Consider the following 24,051-nt stretch of genomic DNA (forward strand, 5'->3'; position numbering starts at 1 on the left):
CCTTGGCTGGTCAGTTAGAACTGGATCGGCACTACTTTGGCGGCAGGAAAAAAAACGATTCCAAACCTATAAGAGAGCTTTGGGGCACGCTTGCACCCAGTCGACGGCGGTCGTACAGAAATACTTACTACTTAACTGCTCTAGGAGGGGGACGACATTCTTGTGACTGTGTACACTAATTCCAGTCCACAACGTGTATCAATGTATCGATGAATTGTAACAGCGAATGGATACCCGAGAGTGTTTAGTAGATCGCGAGGAGTGTATTCTATTTCTACTATATACTAGAAGCCGTAAGCCGTTTGGGACCCCAAGCTGCGCTCAGACTAGATGGGAGTACACCTACCTACTTGCTTGTTAGTTTTATTAAAACTACTAATCACGACAGAGAAAAGAGAGAAGGATATCTATCTCTGAGTGATGAGATCAAACCCGGCGCGAGGATCGAAACTGAAGGCAAAATTGTAAACAAGCTTTGAATTGTGTTGTCTTGTAAGTCTATCTTATTATTGAATTAAAAGATAAATATCTGAGTTCATTTATGGAGAGAGGACGAAGTTCGGAGTAATGGATCCCCCAAAACGTTTACAAATATAACATATTCATGATCCCGATTATCTCGTATAGATGTATTGTCCGTTGCATTGGAAGTAGGAATTTCTGAATTTTAAACACGCATTTTTCTTTCTAAATTTCACCAAAAAGCAGATAGCTTGTAGAAAAACTACAAATTTCATAGATACAAAAATTAATGCAACTTGCAGGTACAAAACAGTGAATGATTTGGTTTCATATCACATCAGGGCATCCTTTGATAGTGGAACGAATGAAAATAGTACAGAATAATGCAGAAACCCAACAGACAATTTATTGATTAAAAAATGCTGAAAAAATATCGTGGCTCAATTTTTAATCAGCAATCTGGCAGAAAAAAGGCCTCCAAAATTCACTTTTTCACGTATCTTCAGTGTTAAACAGGGTTGTCAGGTGGTTTTAAAAAAAAATCTGTATCGGCTTCATGAAAAAATCTGTATTTATCTGTATTTGAACTTTAACCACCAAAAACTTCTATTATTGTTTTCTATGTTAGCTTATTGCTGAATATGCAATTTGGAAATCAGTTTTAATGGTTTTAACGTATTCATCATTCAAAAATTGACAATTTATTTCATTAACTCATTGAACTTAATCTAGAGTGATAAAATGTTAGTTGTAAGTTTTTTTTTTTGTTGGATATGAAAATTATTACTAAAGGCTAATTCACTCACACCAGATGAAAAAATGCAATTTTGTTGGGCGCAACCTAACAACCCTAGGACCAAATTTTAAAAGTTTGTCACGTTTGAGCAGCATTTTGTTGAGCATCCTTTCATTTTAGTTCATAAATCTTTGAAACTTTTTTTTTGTATTTGTCTATAGGGTGATACGTTCAAAATTTGGGCAATATCAACTTGACGTATTTCTTTCAATTTTGCATTAAAACAAACCTGAACACCCCTAATTTTGAAGGTGTGTGTGTGTAGAATGTTGCTCCTATTTTGATTTTGGAATTCACTCTTCAGTTGTCAAAATGCCGTCCAAGGAAGAAGAGCAGCGTTTCAAAATTTTGCTCGCGCATCGCGAAAATCCGAGCTACTCGCACGCAAAGCTGGCAAAATCGCTGAAAGTTGCCAAATCAACCGTTACAAGTGTAATTAAAGTCTTTGGGGAACGTTTGTCGACAGCCAGGAAGTCTGGATCGGGGGGAAATCGAAAACCGGAAGCCGCTGAGACGACAAAGAGAGGTGCCGGTAGTTTCAAGCGAAACTCTAACCTCTCTCTTCGAGATGCCGCAAATAAGCTGGGTGTATCGTCTAGAACCGTGCATCGAGCCAAAAAACGAGCCGGGCTATCGACTTACAAGAAGGTAGTGACTCCAAATCGCGATGATAAACAAAATACGATGGCGAAAGCGCGATCCCGGAAGCTGTACACGACGATGCTGACGAAGTTTTGCTGCGTGGTAATGGACGACGAAACCTACGTCAAAGCCGGCTACAAGCAGCTTCCGGGACAGGAGTTTTATACGGCAAAAGGAAGGTAAAAGGTAGCAGATATTTTCAAGCACATGAAACTGTCAAAGTTCGCGAAGGAATATCTGGTTTGGCAAGCCATCTGTACCTGTGACTTAAAAAGCAGCATTTTCATAGCTTCCGGGACTGTCAACCAAGAAATTTACGTGAAAGAGTGTTTGGCCGGATTTGACATTTGGCCATCACGGTAAACAGGCCATGGAGTGGTACGCCGCCAACAACGTGCAGGTGGTTCCCAAGGACAAGAACCCTCCCAACACGCCAGAGCTCCGCCCAATTGAGAAATACTGGGCTATTGTCAAGACCTAAAGAAGACCAAAATAAACTGCTAAGGACGAGCAGCAGTTCAAGGCAAACTGGCTTTCTGCGGCGAAGAAGGTGGACAAAGTGGCTGTACAAAGTCTGATGGCAGGGGTTGAGCGTAAGGCCCGGCAATTCGGATTTGATTGATTGATTGTTTGATTAGAGAGACTTTAAACTTAAAAGTTCATTCACATTCACATTCTGTGGTTCATTCATCTCTGACAATTCGGATTTGGAAAAGCGGAAGCCTAACTGAATATTTTTCCTGAATTTTATACTAATTAAACTTAAAAAAAAAAGAAAATTTTATTTGATTTTTTAAATAAACGATTTCACCGATTTACACGCGATTTCCTTAGACCAAATTTTGACCGTATCACCCTTTAATTTGAATGTAAAAGTTCCATTTAATTTAATAGAAGATATTAATTTGGCTGTAGAAAATTGGAAAATTTTCAATAGTCAATGCTAAAGCCACTTCTATACCCAAAGTTGAACATAAATTTAATCAACCTTTGATCGATGATGATCTTTACTTTTGGATACGACTGAAATACTTTCGTCGACGCCAATATAAACGAACTAAAGATCCTAATTTAATTTTTTTTATTGCGACCTTCAAAAAAGTTTAGGGGAGATGGGGGCATAATGGCCACCTTAAGGAAAACGGTTATTTAACCATAGAAAATAGCTATAATATGGAGGTTACATTATTGTTTCGTGTTCAGACACTTGAAAAGCCTATTCCCTAACGGGCTGAAACGTGAAAAACTAAATGAAAACGTTAAAAAATGCATTTTAAAAATTTTTGCCAAAAGCTGAAAACCAGCCACTGTGGAGGCATAATGAGAACCCCCCTTGAGGCAGTATGAGCACCATTAATCAGAGCAAGATGTGCGTTTTTGCCGGGGAATCTAGCAGCGAATTCAATTCGATGAAGTCAGGTGAGTCGTAGATTCATCAAACAAAGCAATAACAAAATAATCTAGGTCTGTTTGTAGAATACAAACAATTCACGTACGCTCATACATTAAGTGCTTTGTTCGGAGGATGATGCTACTAGCCGTATAATGTAACAATAAAAAAATCGATCATGAATTGTGAATGGAAAAAAAATCACCTCGAACAGAAATCTAATGCTAGTCTTTTGATTACCTCTCCGACACCTTACCAATAGGCTAAATTGTCGGATGAAAACTAGTCAAGGTGTGGCGCTTTAAATCAATTATAATTCGCTGCTAGATTCTACGGCAGAAAATGCTCATTATGCCTCGATAATATGGTGCTCTATATGCCCCTAGTCAACAAATTTAAGTAAAAACGTGTTTTAAAATTGATAAAAGTGAAAAATCAAAAATTTTATGATGGTAAAAATTGAGAAACAATGTGTACATCATGTTTTTTTTTTTTCCTGTAGGGGAGAGCCCACTGCGACCAGTAGTTGATCTATTGTGGTGTTTACCCCGCGTTACTATATGCTGTCAGGTTCACCTGCACTATTGATTGGAGTGACAGTTGATTGCTGACTAAGCATTTTATCCCAATCGGGTATGATATCAAAGATGTATGATATAACCTTCTTAGGGCTGATATGCAACCATATGTCTTGTGCGCTTATTAACTTTGCCCCAAGTACTCGCTCTCTCCTATTTAGGAGGGCGCAGCAGTTGCATAGAAGATGCTCTGCAGTTTCTTTTTCGAACCCGCAGAACCGACAGTCATCGTTCAGAATTATGTTTATCCTTTTGAGATGCTGTTTTGTTGGACAATGTCCGGTCAAGAGACCTGTGTAAGTACTTAATTCGTGCTTACTTAAGTTCAACATGTTTTTTGAGAGTCGTGCGCTTGGTTCAATGAATCTTTTTGCCTGGGTTGCTCCCTCCGCTGTTTTCCAGTTGGAAACAATAGTGGTGCTTTCCCAGTTCTTGAGCTCCATAGTCAAGGCACTTCTCGATACTCCGCAGAAAGGTTCAGGTCCAATCAACAGTCCCTGAGATCCTTCCCTAGCTAGTTGGTCTGCTTCTTCGTTCCCTAGGATACCGCAGTGGCCTGGTACCCAGAATAAAGATACTCTGTTCCTTATGGCCAGGTTTCTTAGTGCAACTATACACTCCCAAACTAGTTTGGAGTAACATGTGAACGTACTTAGTGCTCGGAGAGCAGCCTGGCTGTCAGAGAACATGCAGATACTTGTGTACCTGTATCCCCTTTTCAAACAGGCTAAAGTGCATTCTAGAATGGCTTGAATTTCAGCTTGGAATACTGTTGGCCAGTTTCCCATAGGAATTGAGATCCTGAGTCTAGGTCCGAAAACCCCTGCCCCAGTTCTTTTATCCATTTTTGACCCATCAGTGAAGAATAGGATCGATCTGGGAGGAACCGCAGGTCCACCTGACTCCCACACGTCCCTATCATTGATAGTTACATTGTATGGTATGTCTAGGTTGAAAATGGGCTCCATCCAGTCATCATTTTTCACAATAAGTGAGTTTAATTTAAATTTCTTTAGGATTTTGAGGTGTCCTGTAAGATCTCCTTCATAGAGAGTTTTGTATTTGGAGAGTCTCAAGGCACTACGTTCCGCCTCTAACTCAATGAATTGATGTAGAGGCAGAATATTTAGTAGTGCATTTAGAGCCTCATTCGGTGTGCTTCGCTTTGCGCCAGTTATAGCTAGCGTTGCAAGTCTTTGGAGCTTCGCTAGTTTTTTCTGGGCCGTAATTTGCATAGTTTTGGTCCACCATACTAAGGAGGCATAAGAGATTTTGGGTCTTATAATAGCTGAAAATATCCAGTAGATAATTTTCGGCTGTAGTCCCCATTTTTTCCCTACTCCTTTGAGGCAGACCCATAGAGCTGTTGTAGCCTTAGCGATTACATGCTCTATCTGTGGGTTCCATGATAGCTTTGAGTCTAGTACTATGCCTAAATATTTCACTTGTGATTCGAGGTTTAACACTTCCCCATCTAATGTTAGAGGTTTTAGTGTAATTTTTCGTCTCCTAGTGAAGGCTATCACAGTAGTTTTGGAAGGGTTTATATTTAGTCCCTCTTCCCTGCACCAAAATAGTGCGTAGTTGAGTGCAGTTTGCATTCTATTAGACAGCACATTCTCATGTTTTCCCCGAACTATAATAACTACGTCGTCTGCAAAGCCAATAACTTCGAATCCCATGGATACAAGTTTGTTTAGGAGGTCGTCCACTATCAAGGACCACAACAACGGTGATAGAACCCCGCCTTGGGGACATCCCTTCGTTGGTGTGGCTTTGATTGTAAGTCCTCCCAAGCTTGCATAAATGGTTCTGTTTATTAGCATCGCACTAGTCCAGTTAACAATTGCCGAGTGGCACCCTCGTCTTTTCATAGCTGTTTCGATTGAAGTGTGAGATGCGTTGTCGAATGCCCCTTCAATGTCTAAAAAAGAAGCGAGTGCTATTTCTTTTGCCTCTACAGTCTTTTCTAGTTTTTGTGTAAGGGTATGTAAGGCCGTAACCGTGGACATACCTTTTTTGTAAGCGAACTGGAAGTTGTTTAGCTTACTTAAGCTAAGATACTGCGATTTAATGTACTCGTCAAGTATCTTCTCCATTATTTTCAAAATAATGGACGTTAGACTAATAGGTCTGAATGCCTTAGGTTGTGTTTTATCTTTTTTCCCTGGTTTCGGGATAAAGATCACGCGCACCTTCTTCCACTGAGTTGGAATATGACAGAGGGTCATACTGGCGACGAACATCTCTACCAAGGCAGGTGTTACCATTTGTTTAGCTTGCTGTATTTGAATTGGTAAAATTCCATCTTCACCAGCTGCTTTGAATGGTTTGAATGTACTTATTGCCCAGTCAACCATTGAAGGTGTAAAGATTGTGCGTGATTTGCGAAGTGCTTCATCACGTCTGACATTTCGAGTGAGTCTTTCAATCGGAGTGTCATTAATCTCTATTCCTTCAATGGATTCTGGGAAATGCGTACTTAGTAGTAATTGAAGCGTTTCATTTGGGTTTGTAGTGAACTCCCCGTTCTTTTTCTTCAATTGACCCAGTCCATTTGAATGTTCTTTTGATAGAACTTTCTGGAGTCTGGCAGCTTCGGGTGTAGTTTGCACGGTTTCACACATGTGCTTCCAACTACTCCTCTTAGCTTTTCGAATGTTTTTATTGTACTCTGTTAGGGATTTACGATAATTATCCCAGCTTGAGTCAGCTTTTGCTTTGTTGAAAAGTTTTCTTGTTTTTTTCCTCAACTTTTCTAGTTGTCTGTTCCACCAAGGAACTTTCCTGTTTGAAACACGTTCCTTGAGTGGGCAGCTGGCTTCGAAAGCGTATATAATTTTATTTGTGAACCTGTTTGAAGCTTCCTCTAATTGTTTTGTTGTTCGTATTTTCGTTTCCAACAAAGGATTGCAAGCTTCAAGTGTGTGTTTATAAAGACTCCAGTTGGTTTTCCTGGGATCTCTATAAACGTCCTTGATTATGACCCCTCCCACTATGTCGAATGAGATATGTCTGTGATCAGACAGTGATTCTTCATCCGATACCTCCCAGTTTTTAATTTTATCTAGAAGTAGTGGTGTGCATAGAGTTAAGTCGAGGACTTCTTGTCTATTTCTCGTTATAAACGTTGGTTTGTTTCCCTCATTGCAAATTTCGATATTATTTTGTGAAAGAAACTCTAGTAAGGACTCACCTCTAGCGTTGATGTCGGTACTTCCCCACAGCGTGTGATGTGCGTTGGCGTCGCAGCATACGAGGAATTGCTGGTTCTGAGCCCGGCACTTTCTCATATATTCTACAACCATCGGTGGGGGTATATCGGTGCTATCTCCGGGGAAATACGCTGACGCTACACTTACCGTGTGCTTACCTTTCGGTGTTGGTATTTCGACCCTTATAGCTGCAATGTCTCCGCTGATGAATTCTGTAAAGGGAGTAAATTTAATTCTATTGTTTACTAGTAAAGCAGCCCTTGGGTGAGAACTGCTTTCATCGTATAGAATCTTACCATTCGGCGTGTATAGCCCTTTAACTTTACCCTTGTTAATCCAAGGTTCCTGGATAAAGGCAAGGTCCAGGTCTTCGGCGGCGAATCTTCTGAGTAGTGTGCACGAGGCTCCTACGGCATGGTGAAGATTCACCTGGACACATTTTAAGGTGTTTATTTTGGTAGTGCTTTGCCCGTGGATGTGGGGCAATGCACCGGCTTTTTGCCATTTGCACATGTTTGCTTATCCTTTTTCGGTTTGCTCCATGTGCTCGGTTTTTTCGGAGCCGTTTTATCGGTCTTCGGTTTTGTGTTAACAGGTTTATTGGAGGTTAAAATGCCCCCAACGCTGCTCATCCCGCTCGGTCCTGGTTTCTGTAGATTAAGTTCCAAAATACGGCCCTTATACAACTTACCAGTTCCTTCTGGTGAGCAATCGGCATTGGATCCACTGTGGCTCTCCTCGTTGTTCTTGTTAGTCCCGGGGTCTTGTCCCTGGTCCATAGGTTGGCCCTGGTTCATAGACTCCAGTTCATTGAGATCTGATGAGGCCTCAGTGGTACCTTTGCCAATCGTCTCTCCTTCTGCGGATCGGACTTGGTCTATCGCCGACTGGTCCTTTACAAGGCCCGGTTTAGGCAGCCCAGGTCCTTGAGCAGCTTTGACGGTGTTTTCCCCTCGGTCAACGCTGTCTGTTGGATTCTTTCGGTTTATCTTCCAGATCTTACTGGAACCAAATCCGTAGTAGATAACGAATTTCCTTTTCTCTAACTCCCTCAAAGAATTTTCGTCCACGGTAAAGACTACTTCGAGAGCCTCGTTCCTTTTTTGGATATTATAGAACCTCCAGCTTTCGGTGCTCAGCTCTTCATTCTGGCTTTCTATAGTAGCCTGAACAGTTTCGATGTCGTCTTCAGCAGCTCCAGGTAGGTGAGCCTTTAAAATCTCCGATCTGGGAATTTGGTTTTCCCCAACGGCGATGAGCTCTGCATCTACCCATGGTTTGAGCACTGGTGTGACTTGTTGTAGCCAGTCCGCTGTGGCCTGATCAAGACATGTCACTACCATGAACCCAGATTTATAACAACACTGCGCAAATTTCGGTTTTAGTTTCTCCAACCGTTGGCCGAGAACTGCCCGTTTTATCGCTTGTTGAATCAGTTTAAGTTGCTCTGTCGTCAGCTGTGTGCTTGGGTAGTTTTTGGCGAGTATGCCTACCCTAACAGAGCTAGCAACCTCTTTGTAAGAGGGCTTTTGGTTGCCATTTTTTCGGCCTTTTGTTTTCTCGAACGGTCTTCCTGGGCGATTGGCACCATTTGACCTCCCACTCGTTGTTTTTTGTTGTGGTCGAGACTTTGTTGGTTCTTTGGGATCCGGTTTTGTCGTAAGGGCTGAAGGTCCCTTTGCCTTCTTGGCATTTGACTTTTCCGCGCTGCTCGAACCACTGTTATCTCCACTGCGAGCCCGTTTTGCATTTTTAGCAGGGGGTGTACATTTTGCAGTGGAAATTAGGCGCATGGCCTCTTCGTACGGTACATTTTGAGCGAGATACTTCTTCAGTCGCTTCCGTCCCGCACCACTTAGTTGCCGAGTATCTAAGTTTTTCTCTTTGATTGGCGTGTCGATCTTTTTGATGGTGACATTAACCCCATCATCGATGCTCTCGTCTTCCGCGGGGGAGTCCAAGGCGGAAGAGGAAATGGATGGCACTCCCGTGAACGACTCGATAGAGAGCTGTCTCTCGAGCTCACCTTCTGTGGCTTCCATAGGTTCCGGCTGAGACAAGCAGTCGGCACTCGCTATATTTTTATTTTGATTTGGTGTGTTCATTATTTGAATCCCACGAGTAGCTAGGGAAGAAATGGTCCGCTGTGTCAGTGCCCTGCTTTAACACAGTAAGGGATATATACTGTGGGGTGCACCCTGGTTCCCCACAGGCTCCGTTAGAGGGCAGGATTAAACCCCCCTGCCCATTCATCCTTCGGCACGGTTGCTCGCGTAACACCTTGGAATTAGGGGTTTGCCCCCGTCTCGGTTTGCATGCGACCATAGCATCCACCGGGGTTGGGTACCCGATCTCCGCTAAAGTTGCTCGCACCCCAGCTAGCACCACGGGGAGGTTGAGAATCGGAGTTGTAAGACAAGAGGTGATATGACCACTACCCGAAGGTTGGGTGTATGGGGTCTCGAGTTGCACATTGTCTACCATTAGCTAACCATGTTCATCATGTTGCAGTGCGTACATTATAGATCAAGGTTATTTGAAGATCATAAGAGCTTATTTCGTGGTGCTCAAAAATTATAATATTTTCGTAACTTGAGAACCAAGCTAGTTTTTTTTAAATATCTCTGTAAAGATGATAAGGAGATTCCTTTTTTTGTGAAAAATTAATACTATAGGAAGTACGAAACAAATCCTCATGAAAATTTATTTAAGAAAATTCGCACTTTCGTAGAAAAGCGTAGTTCTCATCAGGGTCACCATTTTTCATTCAATCAAATGAAACTTGAAGCTGTAAGAAGCTCAGTCTCAAAAAGCTTTACTGACTGTCAAGAGAAAACTTTGGATTTTCATACTACAATGAAAGTCTTTCAGTGTTCATTCATTTCAAGAAGACCGACAGCACTCTGGATTGTCGATGCTACCTTGTGTACTGTCAAATGAAAGCAAACTTTTTTCAGATGAAACCGTTTTGAGGGATTTTCAAAGTGAATTGAAAATTATCAGTGGCTTGTTCTTTAACTTGCTGAAGTTTGACTTTTATGAAATCCAATTTTCCAATGCTTACTGAGTTTTAAAAACCTTGTCTGAGTATTAAAGTTCCGCGGTTTGTTCGTTTTGATGTTTATGTAAGCGTGTGTATTAATTAGCATTTTTCTTAAAAGCGTACTATACATTACCAATTTTTATGAACTGTTAAGAAGTGGTTTATTTAGAAACTAAAATATTTATTTCAACAATTATCCTTCGTGCCAAATGCAAAAGGTTATGCGATGAAAATTCGTATGAGTTAAACCACATGAAATTTTTTGTGAAAATAGATATGAGTCAAAACTTATGATAAAATTTCAAGAAGGAAACCCAAAAAAATTGAGTTTCACTGTTTTTATTTCTTTTAGTTCCTTTTATTGATAATAAGATTATTCTTTAGGAAAAAAAATTTAGATGCTTTTTCAACATGAAACATACATAAAAATAAAAAAATCTCAGTTTCGTGTGAAAATGAAAAACGAAATTTCAAATGAAAATGAACAATCGTTCCATGAAAGCCAACCTTGTTATATTCATCGGAAACATCACCCAGTTTCGAATGAACTTCATTGAGATGAATTTAAAGTCAAAAGCTTTTTTCTTTCATTTGACAGCTTTTCGAAAATTGAAACTGAAAAATGGAGACACTGGTTCTCATTATGCCTCGGGTGCTCGTTATGCCCTCATCTCCCCTATACGTCAATTGATTTTTTTTCGTAATGAAAATTTTGCAAAAGCAGGAAAGGGCATAAAACCCTACCTAAAGGCATTTTGGAAATTACCTAAAATGTTTTAAAAGTAAACAAGTGGAATTAAGAAGGCTTCAAAGATTATACCACAGTTTTTGAGCATTTTTCAGAGACTGTTCTCTCATCTAAGCCCCCCGGGTGACGGTTATCGATCGGTTCACCCGATCGGCGTTGACCTATCGGGGCAAACAAGTGCGCGGTAACTTGCGAGCTACCCTACCCCTCTAAGAACGCGGCTCCACGATCGGATCATGCTGCGGCAAGTTTGCTGTTGAGCGCGCGTGAAAATCCGATCAACTAGAGCAAAATGCGTGCCTAGTAGGTAGGTACTAAGTAAGTGTTGTTGATCTATGAGGAACTGACATCGGGAGGTGGGCCGGGCGGGTGAGTTTGTGAGTGCGTTTTTCATTTCGTTGATACAGTTTGTGCGAACTCTCGGGGAGTGACGCGATCTTGTGATGTCGTGCAGGAGGTCCTCGGTCGAGTCCCGGTGCGTGAGAAGGGTGACACGGCATGCGTTTGTGTTGGTGCGCGAGAGAATTTCACACCGTCACAGGCCGTCGAGTGCATGGGGATAAATGTTCTTGGGGGCTTCTGGTAGAACAGCACCGGATCATACGTTTGGCGGCACATTTGGACTCTAGGCCGACATCAGTTTACAGTATATAAAGAACTTGTGGGTTAGGCCGAGCCATCAGTAGTAATTTTAGGTCTCGCTCTACGCTAATGTAGAGCTTTTTTGTCGTTCGTTTCGAGTCACGACCAAGAGTGGGTCCTTTGCCGGGGAGTTTAATCCTTATTTCTTTTTTCGAATTTTCGTCCTGGTTCGTGTGCGCGTGTACAGTGCGTGACGCCAAATTTCGGCAGTAAATTTTGTGAATCCGTACGGTTAAAAACTTCGAAATGAAGGTGAGTGTCAGAGACTCTGGATGGAATACGGCGTAGCTCGGAAGGATACCGGATGTACTAATGAGCTTGGTGGAACAAGATATTTATCAACGAATAAAATCAATATGAAGAAGTCATGGGGAAATAGTTGTGCATGAATAAGAAGCAATGATTAATGGGCCATCGGCTTAGATCTTCGACACCTGATTAATATGGAACTGATTAGATGAAAAATTGTGATTGTATACGCTGTGGACACAAGTGGCACAGAAGCTTAATTGATTGGACCAGTATCTTTAAACGGGCGTGAGTGAACTTCTAAGGCCATGAACATCGAGCGCAATGTGAAGTGTTGATCATAGTTAGGCTGCTGTAATCAATTACGGAGTGATTGTAGGTCTACCTCTTTAAAACAAATTAGAAAAAAATGGACATCAAGCTTTGCGACGCGCGCTGACAGCATCCATTTAGAAATCTCGCTCGGAAAAACCTGATCGTTCAACCTTGCCAATAACAGGCCCAGCGCGATCAACGGGGATCGGTCAAATCGATTGCATTATTTTTCGCTAAACTGGCGGCGACAACGACCCGGTGACCAACTGCGCCGCGTCTACCAGTGATTGCCGTTGATGGTGCGTGCCTGCATCCATGCGTGTACGCCTCGAAACCTGCTTCGTTCTAAGTTCTAAGCCCAGCCTAACCTCATAACTTAGAACGGGCCACACCATAAGGTATGAGATAATTACACGCGGATCTCATCAGGTTTGAGGTTTTAGGACAACGGATTAGCCGAGCTGCGCGATCGATGGAGCAAGATCACGCCCATCGGCGGCAATTCGCTGGAAAGTCGACAAGTTGTGCGAGCAGGAAATGCAAATCACTGCACCGGTACAATTTTGTTGCCGCAACTTGGTCGGGCGTCGTCTAACTTCAGCAAAATCCGGCTCAGCTCGGTTGCGGTATACATGTGCAAAGTTCCAAGCGTAGGCTCGTCGGGCATAAAGGAGTGATTTATTGGCGCCTTACCATTTTTTTTCAAACTCCTATTGACTCGAGACGTGAGGAACCATTCATTCATTCGTTTGAGTCAACACAGAAAAACGGTTTCGGGTGTGATTGAACAGTGCGTGGTGACAAACAGATTAATGAATAAATTACAACTGTTTTGAATAATTGTTGCTGGGGTGTAACTGACTGACTTGCAAAGTAGTAATACCGTGAGAACTGTTGCTAGAACAAACCTTGAAGAGCGCGCTATTAGAAGAAGGTGTACAAAGGAAATGTGAATCATGCTACTTGCAGGTCTCGGAACTGATGGGCTTAAATTTGATCTAAATATGTTTACCTATCACACTGATTTTGAACCTTTACGCCATTCCGGTAAGTCTTGAGGACAAAACTTTTATCAAGGAGAAAAATCTTCTAAACTAGAGTTCTGATATGACATTCAAAATTAGGATTCGAGATTCTGATTTATCATACATATCCATGATTCAGATTTAGGAATCAACTTCGAGATACAAACTAGAACTTCAAAATCAGAATTAAGAATCATAATACAAAAACAGAATTCTGAGTTGTAAAAATTCCAAGTCGGTAGTTAGAATGAAGAATAAATTATCAGAAATTTATTTTAGATTCTCGATAAGAATTTATAAGAATCAGGTCCACAATCAGAAATCTGGATCAGAAATCAAAATCAAAACATCAGCATAAAAATAGAAGACAAGGTTTCAAACACCAATTTAAATATTTAGTATGGGAGAGTGGGGAATCATGGGCCACTTTTTTTCGTTGTTCCATAACTTCTTTATTATAAAAGATAAAATGAAAATAAAAAATGGTATGGTTTTCTACATTTTCAAGGTATCATAAGGTATTTTTCTTATAATTTTTAATTAGTTATTTACCCCAAATTCTCACTGTTTGGAAAAAAGCAATATTTTTTGGATTTTGAAAAATGGTGGGGAATCATGGGTCACCAAATCCAAATTGACCAAATAACATGCGAAGTTTATGAGTTGGCCCAAAACTGTGATTTCCTAATTCATTTCGTTATTTCAAAGCAATTTCAGATGATTAAATAAAAAAGAGAGCTCTGTATGATCGCATAGATTCCAAAACCTGGCTCGCGAACGTTTTGGCAAAATTTCTTATATAGGATGGACAAAATATTTTTCATAACTCTTCATTTGGCATAAGAAAACTTTACAGATAGGAAAAACGTATTTTAAGTTCTGAATGTGTAGAAAAACATAAAAATATAGGTGGTTCAAGATGTGTGGCCCACGATTCCCCACAAGCTATGATTTGCAAATTGGTTGCGTTTGTGTGACTTATTGATGTTTCATCAAAAATTCCTTTTCCACGTGAAAGATCATGAATAAACTAAGATCATAAGCGTATGAGCATATTTTTGTTATGAACTTTAGGTTCCCCATCGATGAAATTAGCGAAGTTTTTTTTAATTATGTAAGTAAATTTTCCAAGCTTTTTTTAGCTTGATAAATAAAAGAAGCATATGATGCGTATTTCAGTCAACAACATATAGAAACACATGCTCACGCAAAGCGACGACGATGACAGTTGGTTTGAGATTTTTATCTCAACACACATCTGAGATATTAAAAGTGGCCCACGTTTCCCCATGGCCCACGTTACCCCACTCTCCCCTATCAATTAAAAAAAATTAAGAATCAGAATATTTAAAAATTATTCAAAATCAGAATATTAAAAAGAACTCCAAATTGGAATTCAAATGAAGCGTTCAGAAAAAAAAATCAGAGTTCAGAGATGCAGATTTCAGAATTCAAAATTCTAACTACGCATCAGCATTTATAGATTCCAGAATTTAAGATTCAGTGCTCTGAATTCAGAATCAGAATTCTGAATCAGAATTCAGAATCAGAATTCAGAATCAGAATTCAGAATCAGAATTCAGAATCAGAATTCAGAATCAGAATTCAGAATCAGAATTCAGAATCAGAATTCAGAATCAGAATTCAGAATCAGAATTCAGAATCAGAATTCAGAATCAGAATTCAGAATCAGAATTCAGAATCAGAATTAAGAATCAGAATTCAGAATCAGAATTCAGAATCAGAATTCAGAATCAGAATTCAGAATCAGAATTCAGAATCAGAATTCAGAATCAGAATTCAGAATCAGAATTCAGAATCAGAATTCAGAATTCAGATTCAGAATTCAGAATCAGAATTCAGAATCAGAATTCAGAATCAGAATTCAGAATCAGAATTCAGAATCAGAATTCAGAATCAGAATTCAGAATCAGAATTCAGAATCAGAATTCAGAATCAGAATTCAGAATCAGAATTCAGAATCAGAATTCAGAATCAGAATTCAGAATCAGAATTCAGAATCAGAATTCAGAATCAGAATTCAGAATCAGAATTCAGAATCAGAATTCAGAATCAGAATTCAGAATCAGAATTCAGAATCAGAATTCAGAATCAGAATTCAGAATCAGAATTCAGAATCAGAATTCAGAATCAGAATTCAGAATCAGTATTCAGAATCAGAATTCAGAATCAGAATTCAGAATCAGAATTCAGAATCAGAATTCAGAATCAGAATTCAGAATCAGAATTCAGAATCAGAATTCAGAATCAGAATTCAGAATCAGAATTCAGAATCAGAATTCAGAGTCAGAATTCAGAATCAGAATTCAGAACCAGAATTCAGAATCAGAATTCAGAACCAGAATTCAGAATCAGAATTCAGAATCAGAATTCAGAATCAGAATTCATAATCAGAATTCAGAATCAGAATTCAGAATCAGAATTCAGAATCAGAATTCAGAATCAGAATTCGGAATCAGAATTCAGAATCAGAATTCAGAATCAGAATTCAGAATCAGAATTCAGAATCAGAATTCAGAATCAGAATTCAGAATCAGAATTCAGAATCAGAATTCAGAATCAGAATTAAGAATCAGAATTCAGAATCAGAATCCAGAATCAGAATTCAGAATCAGAATTCAGAATTAGAATTCAGAATCAGAATTCAGTATTCAGAATCAGAATTCAGAATCAGAATTCAGAATCAGAATTCAGAATCAGAATTCAGAATCAGAATTCAGAATCAGAATTCAGAATCAGAATTCAGAATCAGAATTCAGAATCAGAATTCAGAATCAGAATTCAGAATCAGAATTCAGAATCAGAATTCAGAATCAGAATTCAGAATCAGAATTCAGAATCAGAATTCAGAATCAGAATTCAGAATCAGAATTCAGAATCAGAATTCAGAATCAGAATTCAGAATCAGAATTCAGAATCAGAATTCAGAATCAGAACTCAGAATCAGAATTCAGAATCAGAATTCAGAATTAGAATTCAGAATCAGAATTCAGTATTCAGAATCAGAATTCAGAATCAGAATTCAGAATCAGAATTCAGAATCAGAATTCAGAATCAGAATTCAGAATCAGAATTCAGAATCAGAATTCAGAATCAGAATTCAGAATCAGAATTCAGAATCAGAATTCAGAATCAGAATTCAGAATCAGAATTCAGAATCAGAATTCAGAATCAGAATTCAGAATCAGAATTCAGAATCAGAATTCAGAATCAGAATTCAGAATCAGAATTCAGAATCAGAATTCAGAATCAGAATTCAGAATCAGAATTCAGAATCAGAATTCAGAATCAGAACTCAGAATCAGAATTCAGAATCAGAATTCAGAATTAGAATTCAGAATCAGAATTCAGTATTCAGAATCAGAATTCAGAATCAGAATTCAGAATCAGAATTCAGAATCAGAATTCAGAATCAGAATTCAGAATCAGAATTCAGAATCAGAATTCAGAATCAGAATTCAGAATCAGAATTCAGAATCAGAATTCAGAATCAGAATTCAGAATCAGAATTCAGAATCAGAATGCAGATTCAGAATTCAGAATCAGAATTCAGAATCAGAATTCAGAATCAGAATTCAGAATCAGAATTCAGAATTCAGAATTCAGAATCAGAATTCAGAATCAGAATTCAGAATCTCGAAAAAATTGTGAATTTTTAATTCTGAAATCAAATGTTGATGATAAGTGACTGCAAAATTCTAATTATAATTTTTGATTTTGAATGCAAATACTGGACTCTTACTTGATCAAGTTTAGATTCAGTGAATAAATTATTTTTTTTTCTAGTTTAATTCCTTATTCTTGATCTGAGTTGAAACTTTCACTTCTTCATCGGAGTTTTATTTATGTTCTGAAATTCATATTTAGAAATGGAAAATTTTACAAGTTTTTATTTAGATTTTATTTAATTTTTCGTTTCGAATTTGTAATTAAGATTCTGATTAACTCTGATTTTTTTTCGTTTATTTCTGAAGTCAAATTTTGAACCGAACCTGGTAAAATACTCCATTTGACTTTTTAGTGCGTACAATGAAATAACCATTTTGCAAAATCCAATTTGTATTTTTAATTTAATGGCCAAACTTGATGCCGAATTTTCAATACAGAATCGGAGCTCAGAATCAAAATTCAGAATTTTGAACTTAGAATCCCGAATCAAAATTCAAAGTTCAGAATGAGAACCAGACAGAATTAGACTTTTGAATAAGAATTCAGAGATCGGAATTGAAATTGAAATTAGAATCAAAATTCAGAATTAGGAATTTGAATTGATTTGGTATATTTCTTACTTCATATGATGGCTGTTTCAGATTTATTGATTTGGAAGTAAAGTTTTACCATATTTTAATGTCTTTTGATTAAATTTTATTATTGTTTATATCCTGACCAAGGTTGCCGGAAAAATGCCGAAAATTCCATAAATTTATAGTTAAGTCACGTGAGACTCGTACAAAATGAGCAATTTGTTCATTTTGCTGGAACTAAATTAGCTAAAATTAGTCCTGTATGAATTTGAAATCTTTCTTTTTTCACTTAAAATTTAAAACATCACGTGAGGTAACAAAAATAATTCAAAAAACCAATAAATTGGAATGAATTTGACAAAACCTCATATGCAACAAAATTGCATGCAATCCACATTGAGCAAAATCGGAAAATCGGTTTGTTTCAGATCGAAGAATTTAATAGAAAAAAATCCCGAATTGGCAAGGTAAAAAAAAATCCCACGTATTACAGTTTGTTTTTTCATCTTGAAATTGTTTGAATATTTGACCAATTCATCAATTTTGTTTATCTTCATAAAAAAAAACTTTAAACTTTAGAGTTTTTCTGATTTCAGAAATGTTGTTGAGTGAGTTTTATATTTGTTCCGGCCTTATTAATGTCATCAAATTTTAAGCAAATAAAATTAAAAATACAAGCTCAATGTCATTACCAAAAATTATAACATAGAAAAATCACAAATTCAGAAAATATGTGAAAATTTTCAAGTACCTATGATCTGATTTTCCTTTGATTTCGGAACCTTGACAGATCATTGAGAAGATAATTAATTATCAAAAAGCAGCTATTTTTAGAAATCATTAATAACAGTTTCACCGAATACAAAACTCGCGCTCATTTAAATATTGGCTGCGAATACTAATGATTGTCACTTGCTTTATTTCTCAATCCAAATATAGCCCAAATTCTTTAGTGAGGTCGAAATCATGCACCGTAGTTGGGTTTTTTTTTTTCTAAATGTTGTAAAATGTGAAAATTTAGTTGCAAAAATAATTCAAGAAATCCTATCAACACAAATTTTACCAGATGACCTTGAACTACTTTTGATTTTAGCTATGACATTTTTTTTTCAAATTGAGTAGATTAATGATTTAGCTAACTTTAGTTAGCTCGGTTTTCGGTAACCAAACGCTTCATGGGTTCATAAGGATTTTATTTTCTATATTATTTACCCTTCTCTTAGACTCTATTCCATTGAAACCATAGTATAATTATTTCATTCTAAATCAGTTTGATAGTAGCCATTCCTCGGATGGCAGTTTTAATTGAATTATCAAACGTTTGCTGGCACCGGAGATAGGCACATGCCCCTAATGGCACTTGCAAGTCTAATGGACCAGCAGACAGCCATCTGAAAAGGACAAATTTGGTCAACATGAATCGAAACTAGTTCGTTAACCACACCACGCGATTGGCGATCACCGATAGCCGCGCTAGACTTGCAGTCGTTTATAGAGTTACTTGTGCGGTGTATAAAGAGAGAGAAAAAAATCACATCACGCGAGATCCAGCATCACGAGACTTGGCCGTAGAAAAATTTATTTGTAGGCTGAATGCAATTCAGGTTTTTTTTCAGCGTGACTGATTCTATGCAACCTATATGATGTAATAATGGCAAGGTTGCTCCTTGAGTTAAAACAGCTCAGAGCGTGATATCCATTTATACGGCTGCATCGTGATCGGTACTTCCTTCCAGAGCACGCCCAAATTCCGAATGTTCCGGCCGTTTTTTTAAGGATAAATACACTAAAGTTGTTTTTTGCTTCACTTTTTGTTTTCAGCTTTTTGCTGCAATCTTGATTGTGGCTTTTGCAGCACCAAGCCTCTGTAACCCCGCTCCAGATTGCCCTCCCGGTGGACATGGATATTCATATCCCGCTCCAGAAGTGCAGTTGTCTGTTGGCAAAGCTATCAATGCCGTCAGTGTCACGCCTGGATTTTCGTCATACTCCGTAGATGGTGCAGTCAAGTACGCATCAGTTGGACCTTCGTACAGTTCGTACGAGGCATCCCCAGCCTACAGCGCTTATGGAACTGATGCTGGTCTAAAAGTGTCCAGCTACGTACCAGCCGTTAAAACTGTGTCCGCCACCCCCGGCGTTGTGTATTCCGACAAATCACCAGCACTCTCCCTCGGAACGATCATCCCTGCTGCCGTAACGAAGGTTGCAGCCGCACCAGCTTACGTATCGAAAGAGTACCTTCCAGCAGCTAAGACTGTCATTTCGGCTGCTCCAGCATACTCATCATACGTATCTTCCCCTGCTTATTCTTCGTACGCTGCCACTCCAGCTGTATCGTCTTATGTCTCGACCCCAGGATTCAGCAAAGTAGTCAGCGCTCCAGCCTACGGTTATGCAGCAGCTGCTCCAATTGCCAAGGTTGCATCGTATGCCGCTCCAGTCGCCAAGGTTGCTTATGCTGCTCCTGCCTCGTACGCGTCATCTTATGCCACCACATCAAAGCTGGCTTATGCCGCTCCAGTTGCTAAAGTTGCCAGTTATGCTGCCCCTGCTGTCGGTTATGCTGCACCAGTCGCAAAATATGCTTCCGTAGCTGCACCAGTGAGCTACGCTGCTTACGCTCCAGCTACCAAAGTTGCATATGCTGCTCCAGCCACTTATGCTTCTTATGCCCCAGTGTCTAAGGTTACTTATTCAGCTCCTGCTTCGTATGCGTCTTCCTATGCCACTACATCTAAGTTGGCGTATGCCGCGCCAGTTGCTAAAGTTGCTACCTATGCTGCCCCTGCTGTGACATATGCTGCCACTGCCCCAGCTGTAACCAAATATGTGTCAGGTCCCGCTGTTTCCTCGTACTATTCCACACCTGCCGTGGCCAAATACGCCGCTACACCAGCTGTCTCGGCTGCTTACTACTCTGCCCCAGCTGTTTCCAAAGTAGCAACTTATGCTGCTCCAGCTATCACGAAATATGCCCCGTATTCGTCCCATTCATACGCTCCAGCTGTTTCTTCGGCCTATGTGTCGCAACCCGTTGTGTCAAAGGTAGCTTACGCGGCACCTGCTGTCGCGAAATACGTGTCGTCTCCAGCATATTCTGCTTACTCTGCTACCCCTGCTGTCTCGTCTTACTACTCGACTCCCGCTGTTTCCAAAGTAGTAAGCTCTCCCGCTTATGCCTCCTATGTCTCAGCCCCCGCTGTGGCTAAGGTTGTATCAACACCAGCCTATGCTTCTTATGTGTCAGCTCCAGCTGTTGCTAAGGTAGCTGCTATCCCAGCCGTTTCTGCTTCGTATGTTGCCCCAGCCCATTCGGCTTCATATGTTTCCCCAGCCATTTCTTCTGCTTATGTTACTCCGGCTATTGCTAAGACTTCATACGTTGCCCCTGCTGTTTCTACCGCATACGTTGCTCCAGCTGTTGCTAAAGTTGCTGCTGTACCTGCCTATTCATCCGCCTACGTCGCACCAGCCATTACGAAGTACGCCTCAGCACCAGCTGTTTCATCTGCCTACGTGTCGGCACCATCTATTGCCAAATACGCTACTGGTCCAGCCTATTCATCTTACAGCGCCGGTCCAGCCTACTCTTCCTACAGTGCCGGTCCAGCTTATTCCTCCTACAGCGCGGGCCCAGCCGTCTCCGCTTACAGCACCGGAGCTGCCTTCTCTAAATTGGTTTCTGGCCCTGCTTACTCAGGCTACCAAGTGACCCCCGCCGTATCTAAGGTTATTTCTACGCCAGCCGTTGCCGCCTACAGCCACGCCCCAGCATACTCTGGATATGCTGTCAGTCCTGCCATTACCAAGTATGCTGCTGCCCCAGCCGTTGCAACCTATGCCTCTTCGGGTGCTGCCCATGGTTACTACTCAGCCCCTGCTATCTCTGCCGGTCATTATGGTGGATATCGGTATGCTGCCGCCGTCCCAGCCATCACTACCAGCTATGCTGCTGCCCCAGCTGCCACCATCGTGAAATCTGCTGTCCCAGCCACCATCGTTAAGACTGTCGCTGAAAAACATCTCGAATACTACGTAACACGAATAAACCAGCCATTTTTTATGTTTACTAATCTGAAGCCTCCTCAAATTTCTCTTCCAATTTCAGGATGATCATCCACGATATGCCTTCGAATACGGTGTGAACGATCCATTGACCGGAGACAACAAGCATCAGAAGGAAGAACGCGATGGTGACGTCGTGCGAGGGCAATACTCGCTTGTCGAACCTGATGGCAATGTGCGTACCGTTGACTACTACGCCGATTGGGCTACCGGTTTCCACGCTACCGTTACCAACAGTCGGGACCAGGTCCACGCTACCAAGATCCTGGGCAAGCGAGCCGTTAGCAAAGCGTAAAACGCTTACCCTTCTACGGCTCCGACGAAATTTTGTATAAAAGTGTTTTGTTAGTTATTAGATGATAAGTAACGAAATGTAACGAAACAAATTATTTATTGATCGACAAAACAAGAAAAGAGAACAAATGTAGAAAATTCTTCCAAAATATAAAAAAACAGCACCATTTACCTTGCCAGGCAAGCTATGTTTGTTTCATCTATCCTTATTATTATTCTATTAATAATTGTACATACTAATCATCGTAGCAAAAACCTCACCCAAAACGTGTGAAAATTCATTCCCTTTTGCAGACATTCCCCTCTCCATAGACTTATTTCTTTCAGTTTTTGTTTATTTTGTTTCTTTTATTTTATTGAAATAATGCCAGCTACGAATAACGGAACAGCAAGTATTTTGTTTCACAAAATAAAAAACATGATTTCAATGTGATAAACGTGTCATAAAGTACAGTTTGTATTTGTCAATTGTATGAAAAAACAATAAAAATTGTAAAATTGTAAGTATTCTTCAATACAAGGCATCTATTTACATATCCGAAAATCAACATGACATACCCGCAATAGGTCTCACGCGACACAGGCGATTGCTGCCTTCAGAGTTTTTATACAAAATTTTCAGATGTAACGAAAAACCACGAGATTCGGCTGAATTTCGTTTAAGTCGTTTTTGTTTCGAACTGGGGATGATTTGTGATTTTGATGTGTTAATTTTCAATTGAAAAGGTCTGGAGCCGATTGTCCAACGCATACGCAGGAACCAGCCTCTTCACTTGCTGTCAGCCAAGGCTCTCGTCAACTTTTCGAATTTCACCACCTGACTTGACACACACAAGCATTGGCGCCTGCATCTTCTTCGATGCCAATATGGATTCCAGTCAAGCGTCTCCCTACAAATCTCGTTCTGACCTCTTCGCAGCGACCAGCTTTGACTAAATTAAAAACAAAAAAAAACTATAAGACTATACTAACTATAAACTATAAGAATTATTCGATCAAAAATTACTTGATTTATAGGTTTTGTGCAATGTGCAACACTAGAGTATGTTTTATTTTGTCGTTGATCTTCTATGATTCTTCTAGCTTCACTCATGGATAGATTTTTGTTGGTTCGAAGACGGATGATGTTTTAATTGTTCCTCAATGCGTTTAGGGCAGATGCTGGAGTAGGATGTATGGTTCCCTTTGCAGTGGAATCATTTGAATTCGAATGTGCAAGTACCATCGGAGCCACACCGGAGCAGTTACTACAGATTGACTTGTTGGTACAGCGAATTTTCGTATATACGTATTCATTCAATCTCGAACCGCCATTGAGATAGGACGCTTTTGAACAAGTGCTAAGTTTTCGCTGCTGAAAATTTTCATCGCCGCGTTTTTTCTAACCTTCGCTATCACGGACATCTCATCTTAAGGATTTTTCGTAGTGGAAATTAAAAGTGCTCAGTGATCAGTGTTTCGTTATTATGGGGGAAAATCCCCCTCCATGGGGCCCTGCCCCGCAGCCAAGCAGCTCAAACCGGAGAAGACTACCTGAATGGATGGACCCAAGAGGCGAACACGGAGAAATACAATTCCTCCTGCTGAAACCTTCCTCCACTACCAAATTGCCCGCTTATCCTTTCATCATTTCCAAGACTGTGGAACTGGCTGCCGGTCAAATCGCTGGTGGCCATCCCTACGACAAAGAACAATCTTACCTGTTAAAAGTAAGATCTCCGAAACAAGTGGAAAAATTACTCACCATAAACGAGCTGATTGATTCCACTCCAGTTTCCATCTCTTTGCATCCAACCCTCAACACATGTAAATGTGTCGAAACATGTAAAGAGGTAGCTGGTGCATCGAACCAACAACTAGCTAGTGATCTAGCCAGCCAAGGGGTCACAAATGTTTACAGGTTTCTTAGAAAAGTGGACGGCAAGGAGGTTCCCACGGACACACTAGTCTTGACATTTCAAGGCACCACAGTCCCAGCTCGCATCCGATTTGGCTTCCTACAAACCCCAACACGCCAATACTACCCTCGCCCCATGATGTGTATGCAGTGTGGAAATTTCGGGCATACGAAAAAGCACTGCAAAAACGATGTGACCTGTCTTATCTGTGGAGAAAATAAATTGCACACGGATTGTCAGCGTCCTCCAAATTGTTTGAACTGCCAAAATCCCCATCCCACCACCAGCCGGGCCTGCCCTGCTTTCAAAGACGAACTTGAAATCATCAAGATCAGAACAGACCGCGGCATCTCTCACAGCGACGCTGTTAAGGAGTACAGAACCCGCCAAAACCAGACCAGCTCCATTCAACAACGACTGA

General features: G+C 40.1%; 1 protein-coding gene across 1 annotated transcript; it reads left to right on the plus strand.

Moving 5' to 3' along the window:
- Positions 1-11,478: 11,478 nt before the first annotated feature.
- On the plus strand, positions 11,479-22,236 carry LOC129757202 (paternally-expressed gene 3 protein). The gene is made up of 3 exons (XM_055754335.1): positions 11,479-11,768; positions 19,192-21,408; positions 21,482-22,236. Exons 1-3 carry the CDS (start codon positions 11,763-11,765, stop codon positions 21,731-21,733), a joined length of 2,475 nt encoding a protein of 824 aa, XP_055610310.1. The 5' UTR covers positions 11,479-11,762; the 3' UTR covers positions 21,734-22,236.
- Positions 22,237-24,051: the final 1,815 nt, after the last annotated feature.

The sequence above is a fragment of the Uranotaenia lowii genome, chromosome 3 (assembly GCF_029784155.1).
Source record: "Uranotaenia lowii strain MFRU-FL chromosome 3, ASM2978415v1, whole genome shotgun sequence".
Classification (NCBI taxonomy): Eukaryota; Metazoa; Arthropoda; class Insecta; order Diptera; family Culicidae; genus Uranotaenia; species Uranotaenia lowii.

Bases quoted from the DNA above. Each gene is read 5' to 3' on its own strand.
- LOC129757202 (XM_055754335.1), top strand. The intron at 21,409-21,481 runs GTAACACGAATA...TTCCAATTTCAG, and splicing joins AAAAACATCTCGAATACTAC to GATGATCATCCACGATATGC.